This window comes from Meleagris gallopavo, chromosome 3 (genome assembly GCF_000146605.3).
Source record: "Meleagris gallopavo isolate NT-WF06-2002-E0010 breed Aviagen turkey brand Nicholas breeding stock chromosome 3, Turkey_5.1, whole genome shotgun sequence".
Taxonomy (NCBI): domain Eukaryota; kingdom Metazoa; phylum Chordata; class Aves; order Galliformes; family Phasianidae; genus Meleagris; species Meleagris gallopavo.
This window is the reverse complement of record NC_015013.2, coordinates 56,067,378-56,090,061: the sequence shown is the minus strand read 5'-3', so window position 1 is coordinate 56,090,061 and position 22,684 is coordinate 56,067,378. Positions and strand designations below refer to the sequence as shown.

At 39.0% G+C, this 22,684-nt stretch overlaps 1 protein-coding gene across 2 annotated transcripts in view; it reads right to left on the bottom strand.

Moving 5' to 3' along the window:
• Positions 1 to 370: 370 nt before the first annotated feature.
• XKR4 (XK related 4) overlaps positions 371 to 22,684 on the bottom strand; it is a 125,825-nt gene continuing 103,511 nt past the window's right edge. Inside the window, exons 3-4 of one of the 2 annotated variants that reach the window (XR_004159257.1) lie at positions 12,660 to 14,828; positions 371 to 12,052 (exon numbers count right to left, since the gene is read on the bottom strand). Coding sequence is in view for 1 of the 2 variants with exons in the window: in XM_010708936.3 (XP_010707238.1) it covers positions 13,882 to 14,828 (947 nt within the window). In the remaining variant the exon portion in view is untranslated. Of the gene's footprint in view, positions 14,829 to 22,684 lie in introns of both variants that reach the window. The other variant, XM_010708936.3, reaches the window with a different exon arrangement.

The window sequence follows — 22,684 nt, the reverse complement described above, 5'->3', positions numbered from 1 at the left end:
GGGCCTGGAGTTCTGGCCTTAGCACAGGGGCAGGCCCGGCATTCCCTCTAAATCCTGCCTGGAATCCCTACCTAAATGCAAAATCTGTGCGTGCAGGCACAAGAGGAGACTTCAGGGTCTGGAAAGGAGTTTTGTGAATAAAGTACTTCTAGAAGATGTCAAAGTTGGATGTATGTTCCTCTCCTCAGCAGTGACCACCTAATTCATCCTGTTACTGAATGTGCGTTGTGCTGGCTGTTCTGCACCCTGCTGTCAGACCTCACTGCTGATACCTGCAACATCACTGCTACATGCAATTTGGGGTCATGAGTTCTGCACTTGGCACCTAATTCTAAAAAGTCACACTAGAGACCGTTGCAAACCTATTGTATTTTTTTTTTTTTTTTTTGTGATAGTGAAAACACAGAGTTTGTACTTCTGAAATGTGTGCATGTGGTTTACACATAACTTAGTAAAAGAGGACAATATATTAGTGCCTTCTTTAATATTTGCGATCTGTTAAACAAAGAAATGCTGAAACTCTTATTTATTTTTGCTTAATGTTATATTCCTCAGCTTCCCATATTATGATTATGATTTTCAGATTGATGTGTCATTTTGCCCAGCTTCAGTTGCAGCAGGCCAAAACGAGGAATTGCTGATGCCGAACCTACAAACTACAGTGGCAGAGCAGAGCTGCTGCTAATTGCCAGTAACCTTTGCACAGCCTGCACATTAAGGCCTGCAATTTTTTTCTGCTTTTACCACAGAACTATGTGGAAAACTTGAACACTGAGGTGCAGGATTTCTTGAAGCAGTGTGGTACTGCAGTGTTCCCCAAAATGTTTGTCAGTTTTCTGTTCTTTTTTTTTTTTTTTTAGGCGGTGGGGAGATGGGAAAGAGTGGAATTGTGAGAATCTCAGTTTCTCAAAGAAGCCAAAGCTTTATGACTTGTATGTAATGTATGGAAAAAAAAAAAAAAAAAGTTTTTGTAAGGGAGAGAAATATATTTCAGGTCTTCATAAAACCCAAAGATGCTAAAAGGCACACCTCTGAAACAGCTGTGAAAATGTTTTACTTCCTGCGAAACAGCAGTAAAGGCAATCCTTTGTTTTTCCCTCTGCATACCGATTTGCAAAATACAGAAAGCTGCAGACGGCATCTTTTAGGACTGCATTGCAGCAGCTAATAAACTTGTTTCCATTCCTGGCACCAACCTCTAAGGGCTAGGAATCCAGCTTGATGGTTCAGTGCTTTGGCACTGTGGTGTGTCTAACATCACTGCTTCCTAAATTTTATTTGCTGCCTTTCCTTTCCAAAGAGAGGATACAAACACCAGCCCCATGTCCCAGCACTCAGCATCTGCCCCATGAAGAAGCAGCCCTTGTCCTCATCACCCATTCAGCTGTGCCAGTAGAGAATCTGGAATAAAAGGATCTACCTTTCTCTTTGTGACCCTAGCCTGTTGTCTCTGAGGTTCCTGCATCCCTGATCTGTGCCCTAGTACTGAAGACTGGGATGAGCTTGGTCAAGATCCAAACCCTAGATCCTTTTTCAAGGGTTTAAGCAGTTAAATAGTGACAAGCAAGGGCTGGAGCAGCAGGCTGATGGGGACACCAGGAGACTCTTGCTGAGCTTAAGTGAAAATTTCACCTCCTCAAATTGCCATTTTTTCCCTTGCTACACCAAAACCCAATGACTTAGAATTTATATAAAGATATGCATTCTTCTTGAAGTTGAAATATGTAGCTTGAAGGATTTTTTTTCATGGAAAATATTAAAATATTATTAATATCTCAGTTTTCTGAACATTTAAACAGATATTTAAATTTATTCTGGAACCCAGGAAGGTGTCTTTGACTCATTCAGTGACTCACAGAAATGGAAGACCTAGAAGTGCTTTATATAATTTCCAGAGGACTATTTTTTCAATACAAAGACTGATGTTCCTTCCCCAGAGATTTTCTTTTGCCTAATCAGTATTGGATGCGCAAGGACTGGCAGTTCACTGATAGTAAAGTTCAAGTGTGCTGTAAAATAGTGACTAAAGAGATTCCATAAAAATAAATTTCATCTGGAGAGGCATTGTGAAATTTAATAGCAAAATGACACTTGCCTACTCTCACAGCTTACTGGACTCTGGTAAAGTCAAAAGAAAGTCATCCATTGCTATGGAGGTCCTTCAGGCAAGCCCTTTAAGATTATAAGCTGCCTATAGTCAAGGCAAATCCCAGTACAATAATTGCTCCTTTTCAGAGTGCTGGTGTAAGTATTACTTATCACTGTGTTCACCGGGCAAAATTTCTCAATCAGTCCTTAGACAGTGTCTTTTTTTCTTTGTAGACCATGCAAGAAGGTTTTGCAAGCACAGTAAGTCTGAATCTTTTAGGATCATCGGTCTCACATGAAATTGCTTTGAAAGCTCACCGGTTTTACTAATGTCTAGAAACACTTGTGCACATATTTTCTCCAAACAATCAAATTCACCAGTCAACCTGAAAAAGAACTTTGAGCTGTGCATCATAAGAGATGAAAGACAGAAGCATGCACAAGTTACCTAGCCTTATCTGAGTGTACATTTTGCTATAATGACCGGAGAATATGTTCATTTTAATTACTACAGGGTTTATTATTAATAGTTTTTGTAGGAATCCATTTGGAAAATGTACATTGGAAGGGCTGTTCCAATGCGAATTAACTGGCATGCTCCTCAGACAGCAAATTTCATGAGAACAGTGTGCAACAAGGAAGAACAATGAAAGTTTGGATTTGTGTGTGCGGCTTTTTGCTTTGTTGAATTTTTTTTTTTAGTAAGTAAAGACTGCAGAGAACTGAACAAAGTTTTAAAGCCCAGCTGTACCCTGCAAAATTACTGTCAAATCAGCATGATAAGGAACTGTGTTTATTGCATCTCAGTGGGTTCTGCATCCAGTGCTTGCAGTGAGAAGATAATCCTATTTGCTAATGCCCTGGATCAAATCCAAAAGTCATACTGGGTTTGGCATGGACCTGCAACGTGACAAATAATGATTGTTAAGTTGGCATTTGTGTAAAGATGCAGGTAAGCGAGTGTGGGAACAAGAGCAGAGACAGCTTGCACTGGTGAGACAGCCTTATACATGGAAGGGCACTTGAAAGAAAATGCAGTGATGCTCACTTACTAGAATAACACATAACTCAAAGAATAGACAGCAGAATATCTGTCCCAATGTATAGAACAAATTATGCAGAAGAGATTTTCTGCCTTTGAGAATAAATGGTAACTGATTTAAAGGAACTGCAGTTCATTTGAAGAATTGAACTTGCGAGGGGATCTGCCTGCTGATCCAGAGGGTCCCAGGTTAGTGGCTCTTCTGCCAGCGTCTCCAAAACAAAGGATATATGTGGATGCCCCATCTCTGGAGATGTCCAAGGCCAGGTTGCGTGAAGCCCTGGGCAGCGTAAGCTGTTGGGTGGCATCCCTGCCCATGCCATACATGGAGGTTGGGATGATCTTTAAGGTCTCTTCCAACCCAAGCCATTCTGTGATTTTATGATTCTATGATACTCACTTCAGGTTATTATGGGCATGGGCATCTTCTCTCAGCACTGTCACTCCTCAACATAGGAAGGAAATGGAAGCAAGGAAAAAAAATCATAACAATGTCTAATACATCCTGCAAACTTGTTTGAGTGAATGTTTGAAGAAAACACAACTGTTACGATGTGCTACACTTACAGATCACGCATGAAGGTTATGGACACCTGCACAGTGATTTCCTTTGCAACCCAGGGTGCTACTGTTCCCACTTATAAAGAAGCAAAAATTGACAACTTATAATATGCTTAAAAGTCCTTCAGTGGTGATGTGCACGAGAAGCTGAGTGAAGAATACCTGAGCATGAAGAAATACCATGAGGGCTCATCTGCTCCATGTATTCACAACTTTCTCTAGTTGTAAGAAGGCTTTTCCCACATCATCTATTATCTCCATCTTTATTTTCAGCTCATGATGTGTAGATGAGCAAGATGATGCCAGGACTACCTGCACTAAGGAAAGATGAACTTGTGAATCCACTACTTGTTTATTCTCACATGTACTGCATGAGAAACCAAGTGAAAAAGCGCACAAAGCACTTGAACTACACTGAGCCTCTCCTATTCCATATAAAGAAAAGCCCACTTTATGAGTCTAACTTAAGTGATATGTTTTTGTACAAGCCATCTGACATTTATCCTCTGTAAAGAAAAATATGCATTAAAAAGTCATTTTTTTCCTACAAGCTATTACGAAGATCTACAATTCCTAGATTTAACAATCATTGACACAACAGCCACACCAAATCCTTGCCTCATGTGCTCTAGTTTGAGACACCTCTGTATATTATTGCTAATAAACAATTGCCAATAGCAATGCAGGTATATCTGTGAAGTGGATTAATCTGTCTCCCTGTATGTTCCAGTGAGCTCATAACAGGTCTGGAATGTTCTCAGCTAACATCTTTAGTTGCAAAGAGAGTAACTGCAACACAATACTGTATTGGTGTTAAGGTTGTGCAAATGTGTTTTTTTCTTTTCTGATAAGACTGCTCCTCCCCTTATTCACTGAAACAACTAGGGCAGATTTCCAAGTGTTTCACAAACCCTTCTGATCCTGTCCAGAGGAATCCTTTACTTCCTAGTTTTTAAGAGTTTTTGATCTCTGGCCTCCCTGCTGAGCGTACCAGTGGGTGCACTTCCATAATAAAAGGTACACACTGATCAGTTGTTGACATGGACATGTACATTCTGGGGAAACATTCCATTTTTTTCCCTTCTGTTTCACATCAAAGAAGCTAAAATCTACCTGTAAACTAAAAGCAATAAAGGAATATAGTTTTTTCCATTCATTCACTTGGCTTCTAGTGTTGCTAAATGTGTTTACGTGTTTTGGGACACAGCTGGTTCTCCAGGAAAATGCTCCACCATCAGCATGGCCATCTCAGAAATGAAACTGGGTTGACTCTGTGGGTGGTGAGGAACCACTGGCAGCACCTAAACCTTCTTCAGCTCAGCACTCCCTCCCTTTCCCCCCCCACAAATACAACCTCTGGCTCTGCCAAACAAATCCAGTGGATGAACGACTCAAAAGACGAATGATGAGGGTTTAGCTGGGATGAATTTACTAATGTTGCATTCCTTGTGAATGTACCTTTGCAGTCCAGGCACCACACTGCATGCAGCTGGCAGTGCTTTTCTTCCCTCTCTCACTGATTAATGTTCGCTCGCGGGAGCCTGATTACTGTATTACAAGTCGCAAATTTGCAAGATTAAAAATGCCTATTGAATTAATTAGCTGCAAATCAACCTGAGCAAAGCTTGACAAGCTCCAGGTTGTTCCAATGGAATAAAGAAAGAAGGAATCAATAGCAGCTACAGAAACACGACAGTGTGCTGGCACACAACATATAGCAGCGCTTTCCCTTTCTGCTGATAACAGAAGATTTGTTGTCCATACAGTGCTGCCTGAAGAACTTAACCCTGTCCGAACTGACATGCCGTCTCATGGAGCACCCCACTTTTCCTTCCCCTGCAGTGCTCACACTGGGACACACCACAGCATGGGCTCCTGTGTCCCAAAACAGGGATGTGGAAGTGACATTTGGAGGGGCTGGGGGCCACTTTTGAGCTTGTTTGAGCCAGCCACGGTGGTTAGTTTTAATCTCTCTTATAAAGCAGATCCTGTGGGAAAGTTATGACATTTCCCAAACGCAGAGCTGAATGCTGTACGATGGCTGGGTCAGGAACTCTGTCTTACACCTGAACATCAGCACAGCCAAGGCTTTCATAAAGGTTGTTGAACTGTTCTTGTTTTTAGCAAGGGGTTTACAGAACTGGGACTTTACAGCTTTTTAAAGCTTAAGAAAAAGTGTATCACATAACTGAAAACAAAAGCCTTCAGTTAACCGGCTCATAATCTTTTCCTCAGCTTTATAAAATTTAAAATTAGTTCGTATCAAGCGCTGGCAAAGAAACAATCTGGGATACACGGATAATAAAGCAGAATGCATACTCAGAAAAGCAATAGTAATTAAAATTTCAGAAATAGCTCCTGTATATTCACGGTACTTCTAAATTGGCAGAGGTAGTTTCATCTACAGATACATGCATTTGAAATTTATCATCAGGACATAATCCATGAATTATCAAAACCTTTTTTCTGACACACGTGCTGGCCAACAAACACTTCTTTTGTGCTTTTCACTCAAATGTCAGGTAAACCAGTTGCTGTATTAGAGGTTATTTCCAATATAACCTATTGACATTAATAACACTGATATTCGGTGAAACAAATATAGCCAACACTAAATGAGGCAAAGGGCGAACTAATCACTTTGCTGTCTGCCTAAATGATTTTTTTCCTCAACTAACTATGATTAATGAAATGTAGCACTAAACATTCTTCCTCCACAACTTTTCATTAAGTTACTGACACAATGCATCTCAAAGCTGTCTCCAATAATGACTAGAATGTATTTTTCAATCGTGGTTTTCCTTTTGCAGTTATCACTTGATTACCCTTAACGATGATGACATTCCTGATGCTTTTTCTTTAGTTACAGAATTTAAATGAACTATAAGATTAAATCCTAATAGAATCTCAGGACTAAGCGTATACACAAGGAGTGCACTGTGGGCTCAGAAAGCTGTGGGTATGGCTGTGTGGTGCAGCTCTGGTGCACCTGAGCTCGCTGACTGAGCTCTCACAGCAAATCAAGCAGACGTGGCCAGCGTAGCACACTGCACTAACAGACCAAACTGAAGGCAGCGTGCAGAGATTCAGGCTTTGTCACAGTGCTAAACATGTTCATACAGCTTTTGGTCTGGTTGGTTTTGCATCTGCCCCAGATTTTTACAGTAGACATTACTCTGGTTGGACACGTGCAATAGCACTGGATACATGTGGCAACCTTAGAGTCCTCCTCACTAAGGGGACGCAGTGCATCAAAAATATGTCTACACTTTACAGCATAATCTTGTAGTCTTTCACAACAAGGGACAAAAATCTCAAAACGAGAGAGCAAGCATGTCCTCCTCCTCAGTAGTGTGCAGCCCTATAGCCTTCCCCTGAGAGGTAGTAGCTAAAGATATGGATCACTGTTAGCTGAAGAGAGAACTGAGCCAGGCTCTCCCTGCGGTCTCTGCTTGCCAGAAGTCTCATGCAGAAGAATCAGTCATGGGTATTTCTGTGCAAGGCTCTGTCTGATAGCACCCAGAGGACCCTGCCCTTCAGATAGGATTGACAGAGGAATACCAGCTTGGGGGATCTTGGCAAGTGTAGACAGGAGTTGCGCTGCTATGCGCTATGAAGACTGAGGTGCTCCTGACCAAGGCCAGAAACAAAGTGTTAGGTGCCTGAACCTTTCATATAAAAAATGCAGGAGCTCCCGGTTTGTACAGCTTGGAAGATCACAACATTAGCCAGAGCTCCTTGGTGTACCTCGTTGACCCTTCGGTGTACTCCACGTGGTTCTCCTCTGGGCAGGCTCTTTGGCACCTAGGGTGAGCAGGGATTGGTGCACCACATCCAGCCCCTGCCCCAGTGGGCTTGTGGAACATAACTCCGGCTGCATCTTGCCTTGGCACCGCACTACCTCTGCAAGCTCTTCTGCACGTTCAACAAGCAGCTTCTCTACAGTTGGGAAATTGCTTAGGGGTGAACAGTATGTGGCCTCGCCTATACAACTACTGATTCCACTTGTAGAAAAGCTGCTGGCATGTCTAGTACTACAGCATACACAGAAGTGAGGTCTAGAAGCAACTGCTTCCAAAGATTCATGAAATATGAGAGTGCAATCTACAGATAGAAGAATGTTTATATCCATAGCAGTCATATCTATGTTTCTATGAATGTAGCATCTTGTTACATTGAAAAATCCAATTCAATTTTTAAGCTTCTCCCAGCTATTCCTGGATGGAAATGAGAGTTTTGAGTTGGTTTTAAAGTGTTTTGTTGTCTTTTTTTTTTACAGTGCTTTGCATGTAGAGTTTTAGATTTGATCTTAATATTAGTTGGCCACATCTCACAATTAATTGGAAATGTCTACCAATTCATACAGCATATAGCTCTGCTGTAATCATATGCAAGCTTCTCTCTTCCATGTCTAACTCATGCAAATAACCCCCTAAATGTGCTGAAGAGATTTTTTTCCCTGCATCTGGCTTATCGGCCCTTTCTGTTCCAGGATTCAGAGTAGGGACGTGGCTTACTAATGAGTATATATGACTCTCTGCATAAGAATTAGATGCAAAGTGTTCAGAACAGAATATAAGTGCTGGAGCCAAGCTGTTTAAGAAAGGCTCCTTTTAGTGAAGGTACTGGTCAGCAGTTGGTTTGTATAGGGATCACTGGAAACAAGTGGGGTTTTATGGACATATTTCTAAGTATTCTTAAAATGATCCCAAAATAGCAGCTCAGTCAAAATAGATATGTTAATCAATGCTTTAACTAAGGAAGAAAAAAATGATTTGATTCACGCAATGTAGCACTAAGCTCAGAGTACCTGAAATTATTCACTCAAGGGTTTTGTGAAGAAATCCTACCAAACACCTGCAGTGAGGTCACTGTGGTAAAGCAACCTTACAAACAACCTCAGTGGACAGCTCACATGCTAAAAGAGTTTTGAAAGTGATCCGTGAACCAGTGACACATTTCTCTAACCTGGTGCAAGCAGGGCTTTGTGAGGTCATCTCCATCTTTCCTGTAATGAAATCATCTACTCATATGAGATGTGAGAAATCTTCTTGGATACAGATCACTCAGTAATCTGCAGCAAAGTGAAAAGGATGGATAAATGTGTTTCAAAAAATCACTATCATTGAATTGCAGTAATCTACTGCATTTTTTTTTAATTCACAGATTTAAACAATCTGTAATCATTTTGCACTTTATCTGTTTTATCAGAATGAAGAGGAATGGATTCAATGCAGTAATGAAGAGACCTAACTCTAGAAACAGTCAAGGGAGAGCTTCACAGCGTAATATCCCTGCCATACAAATGACTGTGTGCCACTACTCCATTTGGCTTTCTGCTGAGAGCATGGGCTTCAGGAGAGCTAGCCTAATTGCTACAATTAGCAAAATTAAATGGCTTATTGTTTATTTAGACAATTCTTCCCACATTCGGCATTGTTATGCTGCAGAACTAGTAATTAGTGTTGAGCTTGTAAATTTGGGGACATGTGTTGTGATTATTTTCACTACGCACCCTCGTATGAACTCAACCTAAAAAAGCCTTTATAGCTGGATGCACAAATGTGATTCACTCCACTTCCCACCATGCACAGGAGCAAGAGAGGCAGCAATAGGACCCCAGTACTCTGCTGAGGGCTTTTCCTTGGCATTATGCAGGCAGTGCAGGGGTGCAGAGTAAACCACAGCATCTCAGCTGCTCTGGGCTGTGTGATGTTATGGGCTGAGCAGAGAAAGGACGGTGGCTTTGGGAGCTGGATCACTGGCAGAGTTAACTAAAACTGAGAACAGTGCCATTTTTAAGGCTTTTATGGAATCGGATGTTCAATTCAGAAATATTTCTAATTACTGGATGAAGGGTTATACAACAGGCTAGTTGTGAATACTTGCAGGCCAATCTAAAGTAAATGAATATGTTGGCTTTTAGGTAGACTGGGAGTCCCTTTCCAAAAATAGCACCAGTCATGCTTTTAATACCACTCATGAATTGCTCTTTTGGGGAGATCGTGGTATATTGATGAGATTACCATATATCTTTTAAAAAATGGGTTGATTAGTTGTTCACCATGTATTAAAAACTGCAACTCCAAAAATTTTTAGATTTTCTTCCTCTGCTTAAAAGTTTACAAAATCAGACCGCTAAAGTCTAGCATTTATGTTTGGAAGGACTATTTTCCCTAATCTCAATGCTACATAAATTAATTAATACAAAATTTGTTAATTTGCCAATGAAAATAGCATTTATATGCCACCAAGCCCAAATAACCCAAGCACAGAAACACTACTCTAACACAAGAAGCATATTTTAGCTGACACAAAGAGAAGTGGAAATGTTTTTTTCATTATTAAAACTGCATTAAAAAAAAGTATTGCACGTTTTTTCAAATATTATTATAAGACTATCTTACTATAGAATAAATAACACTTCTTTTCAAATAAAACAAACAGTTTATCTTACATTTTCTTACTTTTTTTTTGAATGAGCATGGGTATGCATTCTTTTCATTTAGCAGTGAATACTGCTTAAATTGCCTTTTCTGTAGCACACAAATCCATAGCTCTCAAATTGTAGGACCAAGATAAAAGTTACCTTGAAATTTGCTGGCAAATTTGTTTGGTTTGTTAGGACAATGCTCACATTACACTTCCTTCTAACAGAGATGTGATTACTTTCTTCACCAGAATGTAATTATGAACATTTTAATTTTCCTGTTATTCTGCAATAGAATTTAAAAGACCTGATTTTTTTCATTATTTTAAAAACAGAAGATTTTTTTGCTATTGCTGTCTTCATTGAACTTTATTGATAGACCTTAAAACAGTTTGCATTAAAAAGAATAGTGCATATTGATTATTAACTGTCCGTAAGGCCATCATGGGATTGAAATGCGGAATATATTTAATTTTGACATGTTGTATAAAAAATTCTAACAGCTTTTATGGTGACTGTTCACAGCACAGCAGACTAACGAAACAGTCCATGTAGTCATCTGAGCGTTAAGGTTTCAATGGCCGTTCTGTTCTCAGCGCAAATATCACTGACGTTACAAACATAGCAGAGCAAGGTTGCGGAGAGCAAATTTTGACTCAGAATAAAATGACTTCTCCTTATTCCTGAAACACCCAGCCCGAATTCAGAAGGCAGTGGAGTACGCGTACTGCCTCTGTGTGTATGTAATGTCAAGTATGGCACTGTGCACTCAGAACCTGCAATAGTTTGCTTGAAATGAATTTACAAGCTCTACTAAAAACATACTAAAAATGATGAGAGGGTAAGCAAATTAACTGGTAGATACTAACAATGGAAAAAATAACATCTCCGTATCCTTTCTTCCAAAACCAGAGAGAAAATCAAACACACCCACTGCTCGCCTTCTCCAGAAACCTTGCAATGCAAGCACTGGTTCAGACCATAACCCTTTGCAATCTGCACTGTTTCTTCAGTGCTGTCAGCCCTTACCAAAGGGCTCCCAGCTCCCAGGAATAGCAATGTGGCATGAGAAGGCCATCAAAAGAGGGCCAGGGCTGCTGATACCTGGGATGTTGTCCTTCTCTCCAGGAGAGCCCATGCGGTTGGAGAGCACTGCCCGCTGTGCCCCGCTCACACTGTTTCTGAGTTACCGAAGAAGCACCAAACATACAGAATGGTTTCAGAAAGAAACCCTCACATCTTGGATTACAAAGCTTACACTTGTTTGTAAAGGCAAATTTCCTTTTGATATCAAATGTTGGATTCTGGAGCGAAGGCTCTTATTGAATTCATCCAGACAAAGGGCTTTGTCCCCAAATCTCTTTTAGCAGTTTTTACAGTGATGTATTTTTGACATAACATGAGAGATCATCTCTTCATAGACATCTATGGCTGCATGGAGAGAAGGGTAATCACTCTGTACAAAGCTTTGGGTTTGGACTATCAAAGAACTTTTTTATTTAAAAACAATTATCGAGGCAGCTGGCCACTGCTTAATTTGAAAATACCTAAGAAACCCTTCAAGCATGGGTGTTTTCTGATCTGTGCAAAATTCCTTCTGGATTGCAGGTTCCTGCACTTCCACAGATAGATATTTTGTTTCGAGGAACTTGCCCCAGCAAAGATCAACAGATACTGAACATTTCTCTAATAAAAAAAGTCAACTTTAAAAATGGCTAATTGAACACATACAAACAAACAAAGATGTGTAACCTCTGCCATTTCGTAGTACAAATATTAATAACAGGAAAGACTGAAATTTACCCAGCAGCATATACAGCAGTGACTGCACTGAATATACCTGACATGAAGATTAAAATACCAGTCATCAGGTCTTTTCCATCCTGACAATGCCATTTAAAAAAGTAACTCTTCAGTTCCGCTTCACTCTCCTAGAACGGATGGAAATAGTTTTAGCAAATTGTTTCTTATGGAATCGCTTGGTCTCTTTACAAACCACTTATACTTGAAGCAGGATCCGCAGTTTATGGTGTATTCTAAAAGTACCCATGTAGGCTTTCATATCGCATTACACTGCAAAAACAAACCCATAATGTGTGAAAACCAGGTTTGTATCAACCTGCAGAATCTAGCTGATAAAATTCATGGACCAATTCTTAAAATCTAAGCTATAAAGAGAATGAAATGTATTAAAAGATTTGAGGTTTATAAAAAGTAACCTTTTTATACCATATTTTTACTTTACAAAAATATTGAAATAATTCATGAGTTTTTCACTCTGCACCGGCTTTAAAAAAAATACTATCAAATTTTGACTTGCACCTTTAATGCATCTGAAAGCACCATCAGGGGATACTTTTAACATAAAGAAGGATACCGTTGACTAGATTTAGGGAGGTATTTCAAACCCAAAAGCTTGTAGCAAAAGCACTCTGTATTACAGCGTAATTTTTAGATATATCTGGAAGAAGTCTTGAACAGGCAGAAGAGGGTCTTCCACACAGCTTGGTTATATCACACTTCACTGAATATACTTACTCAGAGGTGGCTGAAAGTCTTTAAAAGACATCACTTTCACCTTGGGTGGGAAAAATCAGAGCTGTCTCGACACGTTGAGAACTGGGTTGGTCTTTCCTGCTTCTTGGTCTCGTAGGGCTCATGCCACTCGTGATCTGTCCCTTGGGCAACATCAATCTTGCAGTTACACAATGTTTGGCACTAGAAGGGTATGGCATGTCACAGTCTCTTGTCACCCCTGCATACATTCACACTGAATCATGCATTCCCAGTTCTGAAACAGAGAGAAGTTTCAGTGCGTTCATCTCCTTGTAGTTCCTTCTGAAACATCTGAATGGGGTCCTCCAAAAAACTTTAGAATATGAAAACTATACTTCCTTGTTCTTTTACATACATATTTATATATTTTTTGCAAATTGAACACTGAATCATGATTATCATTTAATTTACATCACTACGTGCTGGAGCTCCTTATTTCTCCTGAAAACCAGAAGTGAGCTGCATAGGATTTCTGTTGAAAGCAACATAAAGGACTTAAATTGCAATTGAAAAGACTTTGAAATTCCCAGAAAACAAACAGTTCTGGCGGTGTCAATGTTTGTGAGCTATATAATCAGAGTTATTTTCCATTTATAATCTTGCTAACACGATGATGCATCTTTTTAATTAAGAACTATTTTGAACACCTAGTCTAACCTGAATGATCTATTTATGGGGCGTCAAAGACTACTATGCTCCTATTTTCCCCCAGAAACCAGTTTTAATAATGGCAACATTGTGTGCTACAGTTTTATTATTTTTGAGAGGATTTTTCTTTGCTTGCTCTCGCCATTGATTATGCAAATATCAATTATTCATTTCTAAAATAAAATGCACTACTGGCTAAAGTTGAAAGCTCTGGTCAGAGCCCCCCTGTTGGTTTGCTTGTGAGTACCGCGCAGTCCGAGTTTCATAGCAGCAAGGAGTCATGGGTGAGTTTTCCCAGTAACTGATCAGTATGTGTGAGTTGGTTGTAGGTTTTTTGTTTATTTTTTGAGGCTTTCAGGTGATGTTGCTGTATCAGTGTCCTGCAGATGGACTGCACACAGTGGATCAAATGATAATCATGATGGTCGCCAGACTAAGAACACTACAGCTTGCTGCTCTAATGGTAGTACACAGTTTGTTATTCCTACAGCCCTCCCATCAATCCTTAACTTGGACTGTAATGGCAGAGCTTCTCCAAGCTGCGTTTTCGCTTTGTCTATAATGTGGTTTCGTATTCCAAGCGCTCCTGGATGAGGGCATCATCTTTATACTGTAGCCGTGGAGGAGCAGGGGAACATTCAAACGCTAGGATCGCCTTCCTCAGGCTCCTGTCCAACACGTGTCTCTCCCAGGCTGGGTACCTGTTCCTGAACAGATCGATCTTAATGACCGACTCCTCAATCCGGGGTGGGCGGGATGAAGGTGTGGATGGAGCAGTGGGCCTCACCTGGAACACAGGCACACAGCCATCCCGCTCTGCGAATTTTTGATCCCGCTCACTCGTCACACTCCGGTTGTTGGAGATGGACCGGAGAGTGTTTGTTGCCACTTCTGTGGGTAGGGTAAAGGCAGCTGCAGGTTCCTCACAAGCACAGCTTGGCGACTGCCCAAACCTTGGTCCGTTGGGATGAAAGAAGGCATAGTACATCAGCATAAAAACAATGCCTGTCAGAAAGCTGCTGAACACCACACACAGTGCTGGTATGGCAAATGCATCGGAGATTGGTGGGGCCTTGTATAGATACCAGAGAACACTCAAGGCGGTGTTTTCCAAAAGGATCACAAAATAGTAAATGAAAAGCCTACAGCGTGTCCTTCCTTCCTTGACGTTAAACCAGCTGAAGATATAGATTATTCCAACAACCATGTCAAAAACTATCTCCTCCCATTTGGTGATGCAAAACTCTGTCTCGCAGTGGACGATCCAGAAGGTCATGATGCACCAGTGGAGCACAATGAAGATCCCAAAGTACAGCTGGAAAACCGAGGCAAAGAGAGCAAAAGTAATGACCCTTGCTGCAATGGTGAAGAAATGCCAGCAAAACTGGATTATAACAGCCATATAACTGATGGGTTTCTTGTCATCACGGGAGTCACGGAGGGCCTTCTGGTAGGAAGCCAGAGCCCAAGCTAGAGATACGAGAGATGCTGCTGCAGTAAGACCTAGGAGAAAACAGGAGATGCAGTTAGGGCATAGTTGGGATATCAGCGCTTCGTTGAAACCGGTGAGATCCTTGCTGCTTTAAATGCACTCCTCCATTTGGATAGTAAGATCTCTTTCTTCACCTTTAGCTCAGTCAGTAAGGAGAAACCAACCTCTATAGTTGAAATTTTGCTGCCAGTACAAGCGCACTGTATGTTAGATACACACAAACAAGAGTGGCTAATAAACTACACTCTGAGGCACTCATTTGGCAGTTTTATGTTTGAAACCAGTTCAGTCTTTCGCAGCTTAAAGGAATTCAGTAATACGTGTCTCTGCCGTCTGTGATTTAGCAGGATCTGCTCTGGTTATTCTATTAAAGAATATGATTTTTCTGATTTTGATAAGTTATTAAAAAAGTTCAGTATAAAGCAAACAAGCCTTTCTAACTAATTACTAATTACAAATGCTTTCAAATTACATTCTCACGTGCAGTTTACTAAATCAATAGAAATGTAAGAATACGTCCCCATTTTTGAACGAAATTAAACTCCTGTCCTATCAAAATTTAACTCTTGCCTTACTCTTGCTGGGGGAAAAAAATGGCACCCATTTTGATAATCCCACCATACTTTAAAAGAATAATAGTTGAAAAATATCAAAACTTCATTTTATTGCAATTAGAGGTTTAATTTTAGAAATGCTGGAATTTTCTAGGGAATTAAAATTCTGAGTATAGATAAAGTTATGAATACATTTTCATGGAGCCTCATACATGTCCCATATACCACGGAATTACCTATGTAGAAGCCCTTAATAATAGCATTTCTGAAGTACATATCAAATATTTTTCATTAAAGAGTGCAATACAAAATCATTTCTCATGAGATTATTTCTGTGAAAATAATTCTCATTCACTCGAAAATGTAAAAACAGTAAAAACTGTTTTCACAAAAACCTTTCCATACTTATTTTGAGTGCGTATTATTCATTTTATTTAAAGTGAGTTTGACCGCTCTTGGATGGTAAACTTAAAAAAGTTGCTTTGCAATTGAATCACATTTTTAAATTCATCTATTACTTCCATTCTCTATCAGACAGATAGCTTACATTCCCATTTAATCAGTGCTATTGTTTAAAATATTTATTTGAATATTTTAACACTTACAGAGCATTCTGCTAGAAATACATTATAATTTTTCTTTGTTAGATGATTAATTTTTATTTACTTATGACTTGCATCAAGCTGCTTTGGATGGAAATGGGAATTCAACAGAAAGGCAGAAACCTTCCACAGGAAAAATGTATCAAACATTTCATACATAAAACTGATCAACTGAGCAAATTTTACATGCAGGTAATGAATAGAGTTGTAGACCACAGGAAGATAATAACATTTCAGCTTGTTCAATATCTAAAGAGTTGATTAACTTTGAGCAAGTTATTGAAGAAAATGAAGCTGAAAGGAGGAAAACATTTCCTTTGTCTGCTGTTAAAAGCTGTTTAATCTTTTCAACAAACTTCAGATGTGGATGCACAAATAACATACAACAGCTTTCTTTAGCACCAAACCATCAAGAATAGATTACTTAAATACAAATTCTAAGTATATTTTCTAAACACAGAGTGGTAAATCTAAGCCAAAGCACACGTCGCCATTTCTTTTTAGGAAAAAAAAGAAAAAAGTTTATATTAAAACAGAAAAATGTAGGTTATGGAAATAATATCTCATTCTATTTAAGCTTAACACACTAAGATTTTTCTCTTGAGTAGTATGCAGGGCTTCATCGCTTTCAGAATGGATTGTTTTTGCCAATGTTTCTCCTACATCACGGGCAAGGAGCAAATTACGTTGTGAGCTCTGACGAACCCATGAATTTAAAAAGCCTTTTTTAAAAAAAGAATATAAAATAAACAAGAAGCAGAAATATAAAGCAGACTTAGGATTCCGGGGAAAATTTTTGAATAAAACATCATAATTCTTCTTATACATCTCATACTTAAATGCCTGGGTGTCAGAACACTAACATTACTTCTTCATGCACAGAATAAATGATCAGCCAGTAAGACAGGAAGGAGACATGGTATAAATTGGTATTTTCATTTCTGACATGCATATTTGCTCTTCACGCCGGGCTGCCTTTCAGTGACCGTAATCTCTGGAGATGACACTTAACAACTCAAAATGTAGCTTCTCGTGTTCCTGCAGGAATGTTTTATCTGTTCCTGAAAAAAACATAGATCATTTCTCTTATGAAATTAAAAAAAAAATTAAAAAAAAGGAAAAAGTAGAAAATAGGACAAAGGATAAGAGAATCTTTTAATACAAATGAGCCAATCTGAGCAAGTGCTCAAAAATAGCATTATCAGCACAGGGAAGAATAACACAAGAGAAAAACCCATATATTTCCATTGCAAATCTAACTTTAATGACCTCACACACTCCCCCAGCTGTTTGCAGAGATATCATCAGATTTGCATTAGGAGGTGTAAAATCATTCATTAACGCGCACAGAATGTTCCAGATAAAATTCATAGGAATTTCCAGTGCTCTAATGCTAATTAATTCATAGTCATTTTCTGTGACAGAAAGAACCAAGCACAATAGCAAGGTTAGTCACTTATTTAAATAGTCATTAAGAGGGAAACATTCTTGTGCTTTTACAGAATAAAATCAGGAATGACAGCTTACAGGGAGGAAAAAGGCATCAAGGGAATGCACGGAAAGGAAGAGCTACCTGTTAAGGCACTGTGTCTCTAATCTCGCACTATTGGCAACAGTGTTAGGGATACAGACTTCAGATAAGGCTAAATGCTTCATGGACACCATCCATTTTTCTTTATTGGTGAACAATTACTAAAAATAATGTAAGTGACAATAAATGGCGGTTTGCTACTAACTAAATGCTACAACATAAATAAATCGCTGGGAATAGTTATCAATGAAGTGAATTAATATGGAACTGAATGGCTAATTGATTAATTAGAACATATGAATGCATTTCTGAGCACGTGGTCATAGAAAATTATTTATCCATATTTCAAAAGAGAATTAAAATATATTTCTATTATTACCAAAACAAAACTTTAAATGGCACTAGGAAAGAAAAGGACAGGATGTCCTAAAGTCCTAAGGGAAGACAAAAAAAAAAACAAAACTGTAGCAAAAGAGGTAGTTTAACTTTGACATGGGAATGCTTAGTTTCCATTCCAAAATGAGGTGACAGATTTGTGGAGCCCCAGTAAACAGAGAACAAACACTGGTTTTCCTGCCAGCTTCAGCTTCTGCACCTACTTCAGGCACTACTGCAACTTTCTGGCATATTTCATAGCCATATATTTCAGAGTTTTGTGTTTAGAGTCTTGATCTTAGAAATTAACTAACCATTCCCAAGGAGTATATACTCCAAAAACTAGATACTGAACCATTACAGACTACTGAAGTCCAGGAAAGCACAAGTTCCTAAACAAGTCTTGGGAAACACAAATATATGTTCCTATTCCTTCCTTTCTAAGAGTGAATCCTCAGTGTGTTTTGCAGCATGTGATCTGGTCTCTTTAGAGACTCCAACTTATTGGGAGTTTTCCTACCTACCACAAGCCACCTTAGCCGAGCCCCTTTAAAGTAGTCTCAATAGTGAGAACAGTCAGAAATACATTGTACTGGGACAACTTTCTGTTAAAACTATGCATGTTTTGAGTGAAAAAGACAATATTTTTTGTTCTGTTAAGGATTTAGCATTACTTAATTACGTTAACTGTATAAAGGATCAACAACTTTGTAATTACAAGTGAGTTTCAGATGTCCCTGAGATAATGCACTTTCTACTTGAAAATATAGAGCAGAATTGCCTTGACTGAATAGCATTAACATATTTCCCTGGAAATTAGTCATTTCTGTAGATATGAGAGATGCTTTTCATGTGAGAATGTGGCATACATGTATCGGCACTGTAAATATAAGACATAATAAACCGCAAAATGCTGCAGCTCATTATAGAAAAACATAAAAAAAGCCACTAAAATAAATGAAAGAAAACAAAGGGAAAAGAGAATGTATGCGAAGATGGACATGTTTACAAATGTAGAATTACTTCAGGGAAGCGAACTCAAATAGCTACAGGAGTGCTAATGAAGTTCTTTTCAACAGCAGTTGTGAGTAATCTGACTGAGATGTTTTGCTCATGAGTAATCCAAATGGAATCACGCACAACAGATAGGGGCTTTCCATATCACACTTCTGCTTGACAGTCACCACTTAATCGTATCCTGCCGGCACCTCTGTTTTTCCATTTTGATTCTTCCAAACATGTATAATTTATTTAACTTTGAGGAAAGCAATTCAATATCTAAGCAGCATATTTGTTCTACTGGTTTGTACTTTTCTTCTGCTCCCGCAATATAATCTTTAGAATTGAATGTAACTGAAAAAATCTTTGTCTCGTTCTCACGCCAATTTTATCTTCTCCCTGATTCATACTTATTTGAATGTACATGAAAGCGTACTCAGATCCACAAACTACTTTTCTGTTCTAATCACATTGGTCCATGAAACTGCTATACAATAAGTTCAGGACACCTCAGGTCAGCTGAAACCCCTACAAATTAATGAATTTATAAGATAAAATGCTCCTTGGCAGACATGATTTCAGAAACACAACTCCTGCCAAGGCTGTTCTCTCTCTGCTGCATCCTCCCTTTTAAACTTGCACTCATCTCACTGTTTCCAGGAGTAAATTCGTGCTAAAAGCAGGAATAAGAAGCAGAGCAGGACATGTGGGAGCGATAACTTTGCCTAGGATCTGGAACTAGGAAACATTTTAAGAAAACCTATTTTTATGAGCTTCTTACTTGGTTGAAAAAGTGACAATAAATACATCCGAGCTTCCAGGTGCTTCACTGCAGCCAAGAATCTCTTAACGCTCAGCCCCCTTTCAGGCCAGAATCCTGTAGGAAACAGTATATCACTGCTCCAGCTTCAAAAAATGACTTGGTATATTAACACAGCCTTCACCATGCTGCTCTGTGAAATGTTCAGGACAGTGATCTTATGCAGGACTGCATCTGTCTGTGTTCTTGTTACAGATTCTCCGTAAGTGTGTTGCCAGGATAATCCTATTACTTTCCCATAGTCTTATATTAACTGTCCTCACTTATAGTCAAACACCTTCGGCAGTTGAAACAAATTTGTTGAGGTCAGAAAGGGATTTTTTTCTTCTTTCTTACTTGCCAGTAGATCTGATTGTTCCCAGATAAAAAAGGCACCTTACTGAAATATCCATTCCTGTAGATCTGATTTAGACTGTTCACCACCCACAAACATGGGGATTGAAAGTTTTTGAGGATGAGCCCCTAGTAGTTCGTAATTCCAATGTTTTTCACATTCACAACTGCTTACATTCACAACTGGAGATGAGTAACATGGATGGTTTTATCAACTTACAGCATATGGTTTAATTTTTCCTGCTGCATACTGGGTGGGATAATGCAGCGTGGAAGATGACAGGGACACTTCCTCATTGAAATGTAAATGGGATTTATGCCTGATATTACCTCTCTTAGAGAGCTCCATAAAGTTTAGAGAGAACATGCAAGCATATATAAGAATAGCTTCTCCCATGATTTATTTCAGCTGCTATGCTATGCTCAGAGATTTCCTGATGAGAGAATTTCCATCTTTCTTTAATTTGGCTGCCCATGGAAAGTCATCTGTGTCCTGGAAGCCTAGAAACACATATATTAGATCAGTTACAATCAGTCTTACTCATTTAACAGACTTCTAATTTTTTCCAGTGGTGGTTTGCATTCAGTGTAGAGGACAAAAGGTTGGCTTACTGCGCACCCCAGTAGCAGACTCTGGGTTTGTACCAGACACCTGCTCAACGATTTGGCTGTGACTGTACTCAAGGTCATGTCCATCTTAGCAAATCTAACTGCTAGATAAACTGTTAAGACACCTCTGCTGAACAGCCATCCTGATTGTAGCTTTAAACAGGCCCAAAGAAACAACTGAATAATAGTCGTAATTTGAAGTCAACAGAAACAACAGCTTCTCTTTGTTATTTTCTCAATTCTGAACCGTGTTTTTTATACAAATGTTATTATTTCAGAAGCTATCTTAGAAACTATGAATAAAATATACTGATGAATGAATGAATAAAAAACAGTCAACTTAGCATGCAGAGATGAGAAGGACCATTCAAGCTGGATCTCTCCTGCCTTTCGAGAAACCATAGTTAGTAATTCAAGTTTTTCTTTCTTTGTAGGCAGCTAACGATGAAAGGGTTTTGGCCACAACACCCAAAACTCTGCTATCATCTCATCAGTCTGTAAAAGTAATTGACACCCAGCCAGAGTATGCTAGCAAAGGCCTGCTACTAGCTGAGTGAACTGAGTGATTTTTGTTATTTTTTTATTCTACTAAAACCCTCTTATAAGTTAAAATACAGGAGTCCTTATTAGCCACTAGTCAAGTCCAGCCCTTTGCAGGCAGTGGGGGCTCATATTCGTCATGCAGTCTGCACACTGTCAGGCTCAGAAAGACAGCTTGAAATAATGTGGTGTGTTGGGAAGCTAAACTTAGATTTCTGTACACTCACAGCTAGACTCATTCTTGCCTGTTAGGTAATTTGGTATCTTTATATTCCAGTGAAGTGTGTGCAGCACAAACGTATCCACTGAGCCTAGGCTCATTTCCATGATTAGTACATTTCTTAGGCAAAAAGTGCTTTTGACATCTCTAGTCTGCTGCAAGTAGCTGATAGAAGTCAGTGCATAGTCTGGAGAGTGCAGCAACTCCAAGCAGAACAGAACCCTTGTAATCACCTCTTGAAGGTAAACCACAACATGATAACGTATTGCTATGTAAAGACAAGGCACCAAATATGGGAGAAGGCCCCCATCTGCGCTGCCTGGTCCAGTATGCTGCACATCTGGACATCTTCAAGAAAGTAAATGGCAGAAACAGTAACACCTCTGCCTGGTATATAGTAGGGGAAAGAGGAAAAGATGTAGTCTACATAGAAAAAATCTCTTAAAACATAACAAAATTTATAGATACTTTCATATTCCTAAAGAAAATATATTTCAAAAGAACATTCTACTTATCTACAATAGAGCACGAACACTGAAATGAAATGAGTTAAATTAAAAATCAGGTGATAACAGAAACAGTATTGTTTTCCTAATCAGTTCTTTGTAAAACTGTTTCCCAGTGTATTGGGAGCAAGGAGCGGGGAGAGGCTGCAGGGGTGGCCTCTGAGAAAGTTGTAGAATCATAGAGGTCATCTAGTCCAACTCTAGTTAAAGGTATAAGAGGTGGCCCTATGCCAGACACAGCTAGGTTTAGCCAGTTCTACCAGAGCAAAAGCAGGATGCAGCTGAGTCTACCACCAAAGCTATATGTGTCCCTGTGAAAACATATTTAACAAATGTCAGATAGGCAGATGAGGGGGAAGAAAAAAGGGTATATATCCTTTTAAAAATGCAATTATTATCCAGCCTTTCTTTATCTACCTTTGGTTTTCAGCCACTGATTTGGGTGATGTTCTGTAGAGGTCTCACAACATAAGCATGAAATTTCATGGACCTTCAGAATTTTAAGAGCTAAGGTTTCCAGGGCATACATTTCTTTACTTTCTCACTTAGAAACTGTCAATACCTTTGAAATAACACAATGTCTTTAATTTTTTCCTTTTTTAAAATTGATTTATGTATTTATTTATGTATGTATGTATTTATTTATTTTAGGAAAGAATCTACAAAAGCTGTTATGACCATACTGGCTTCAGTGTGGTAGCACAGACATGAGTATCATCTGGCTGATACAAATTTTACATCTCTTCAAAGTGTCTTTTTTTTTTTTTTTTTTCCTAAG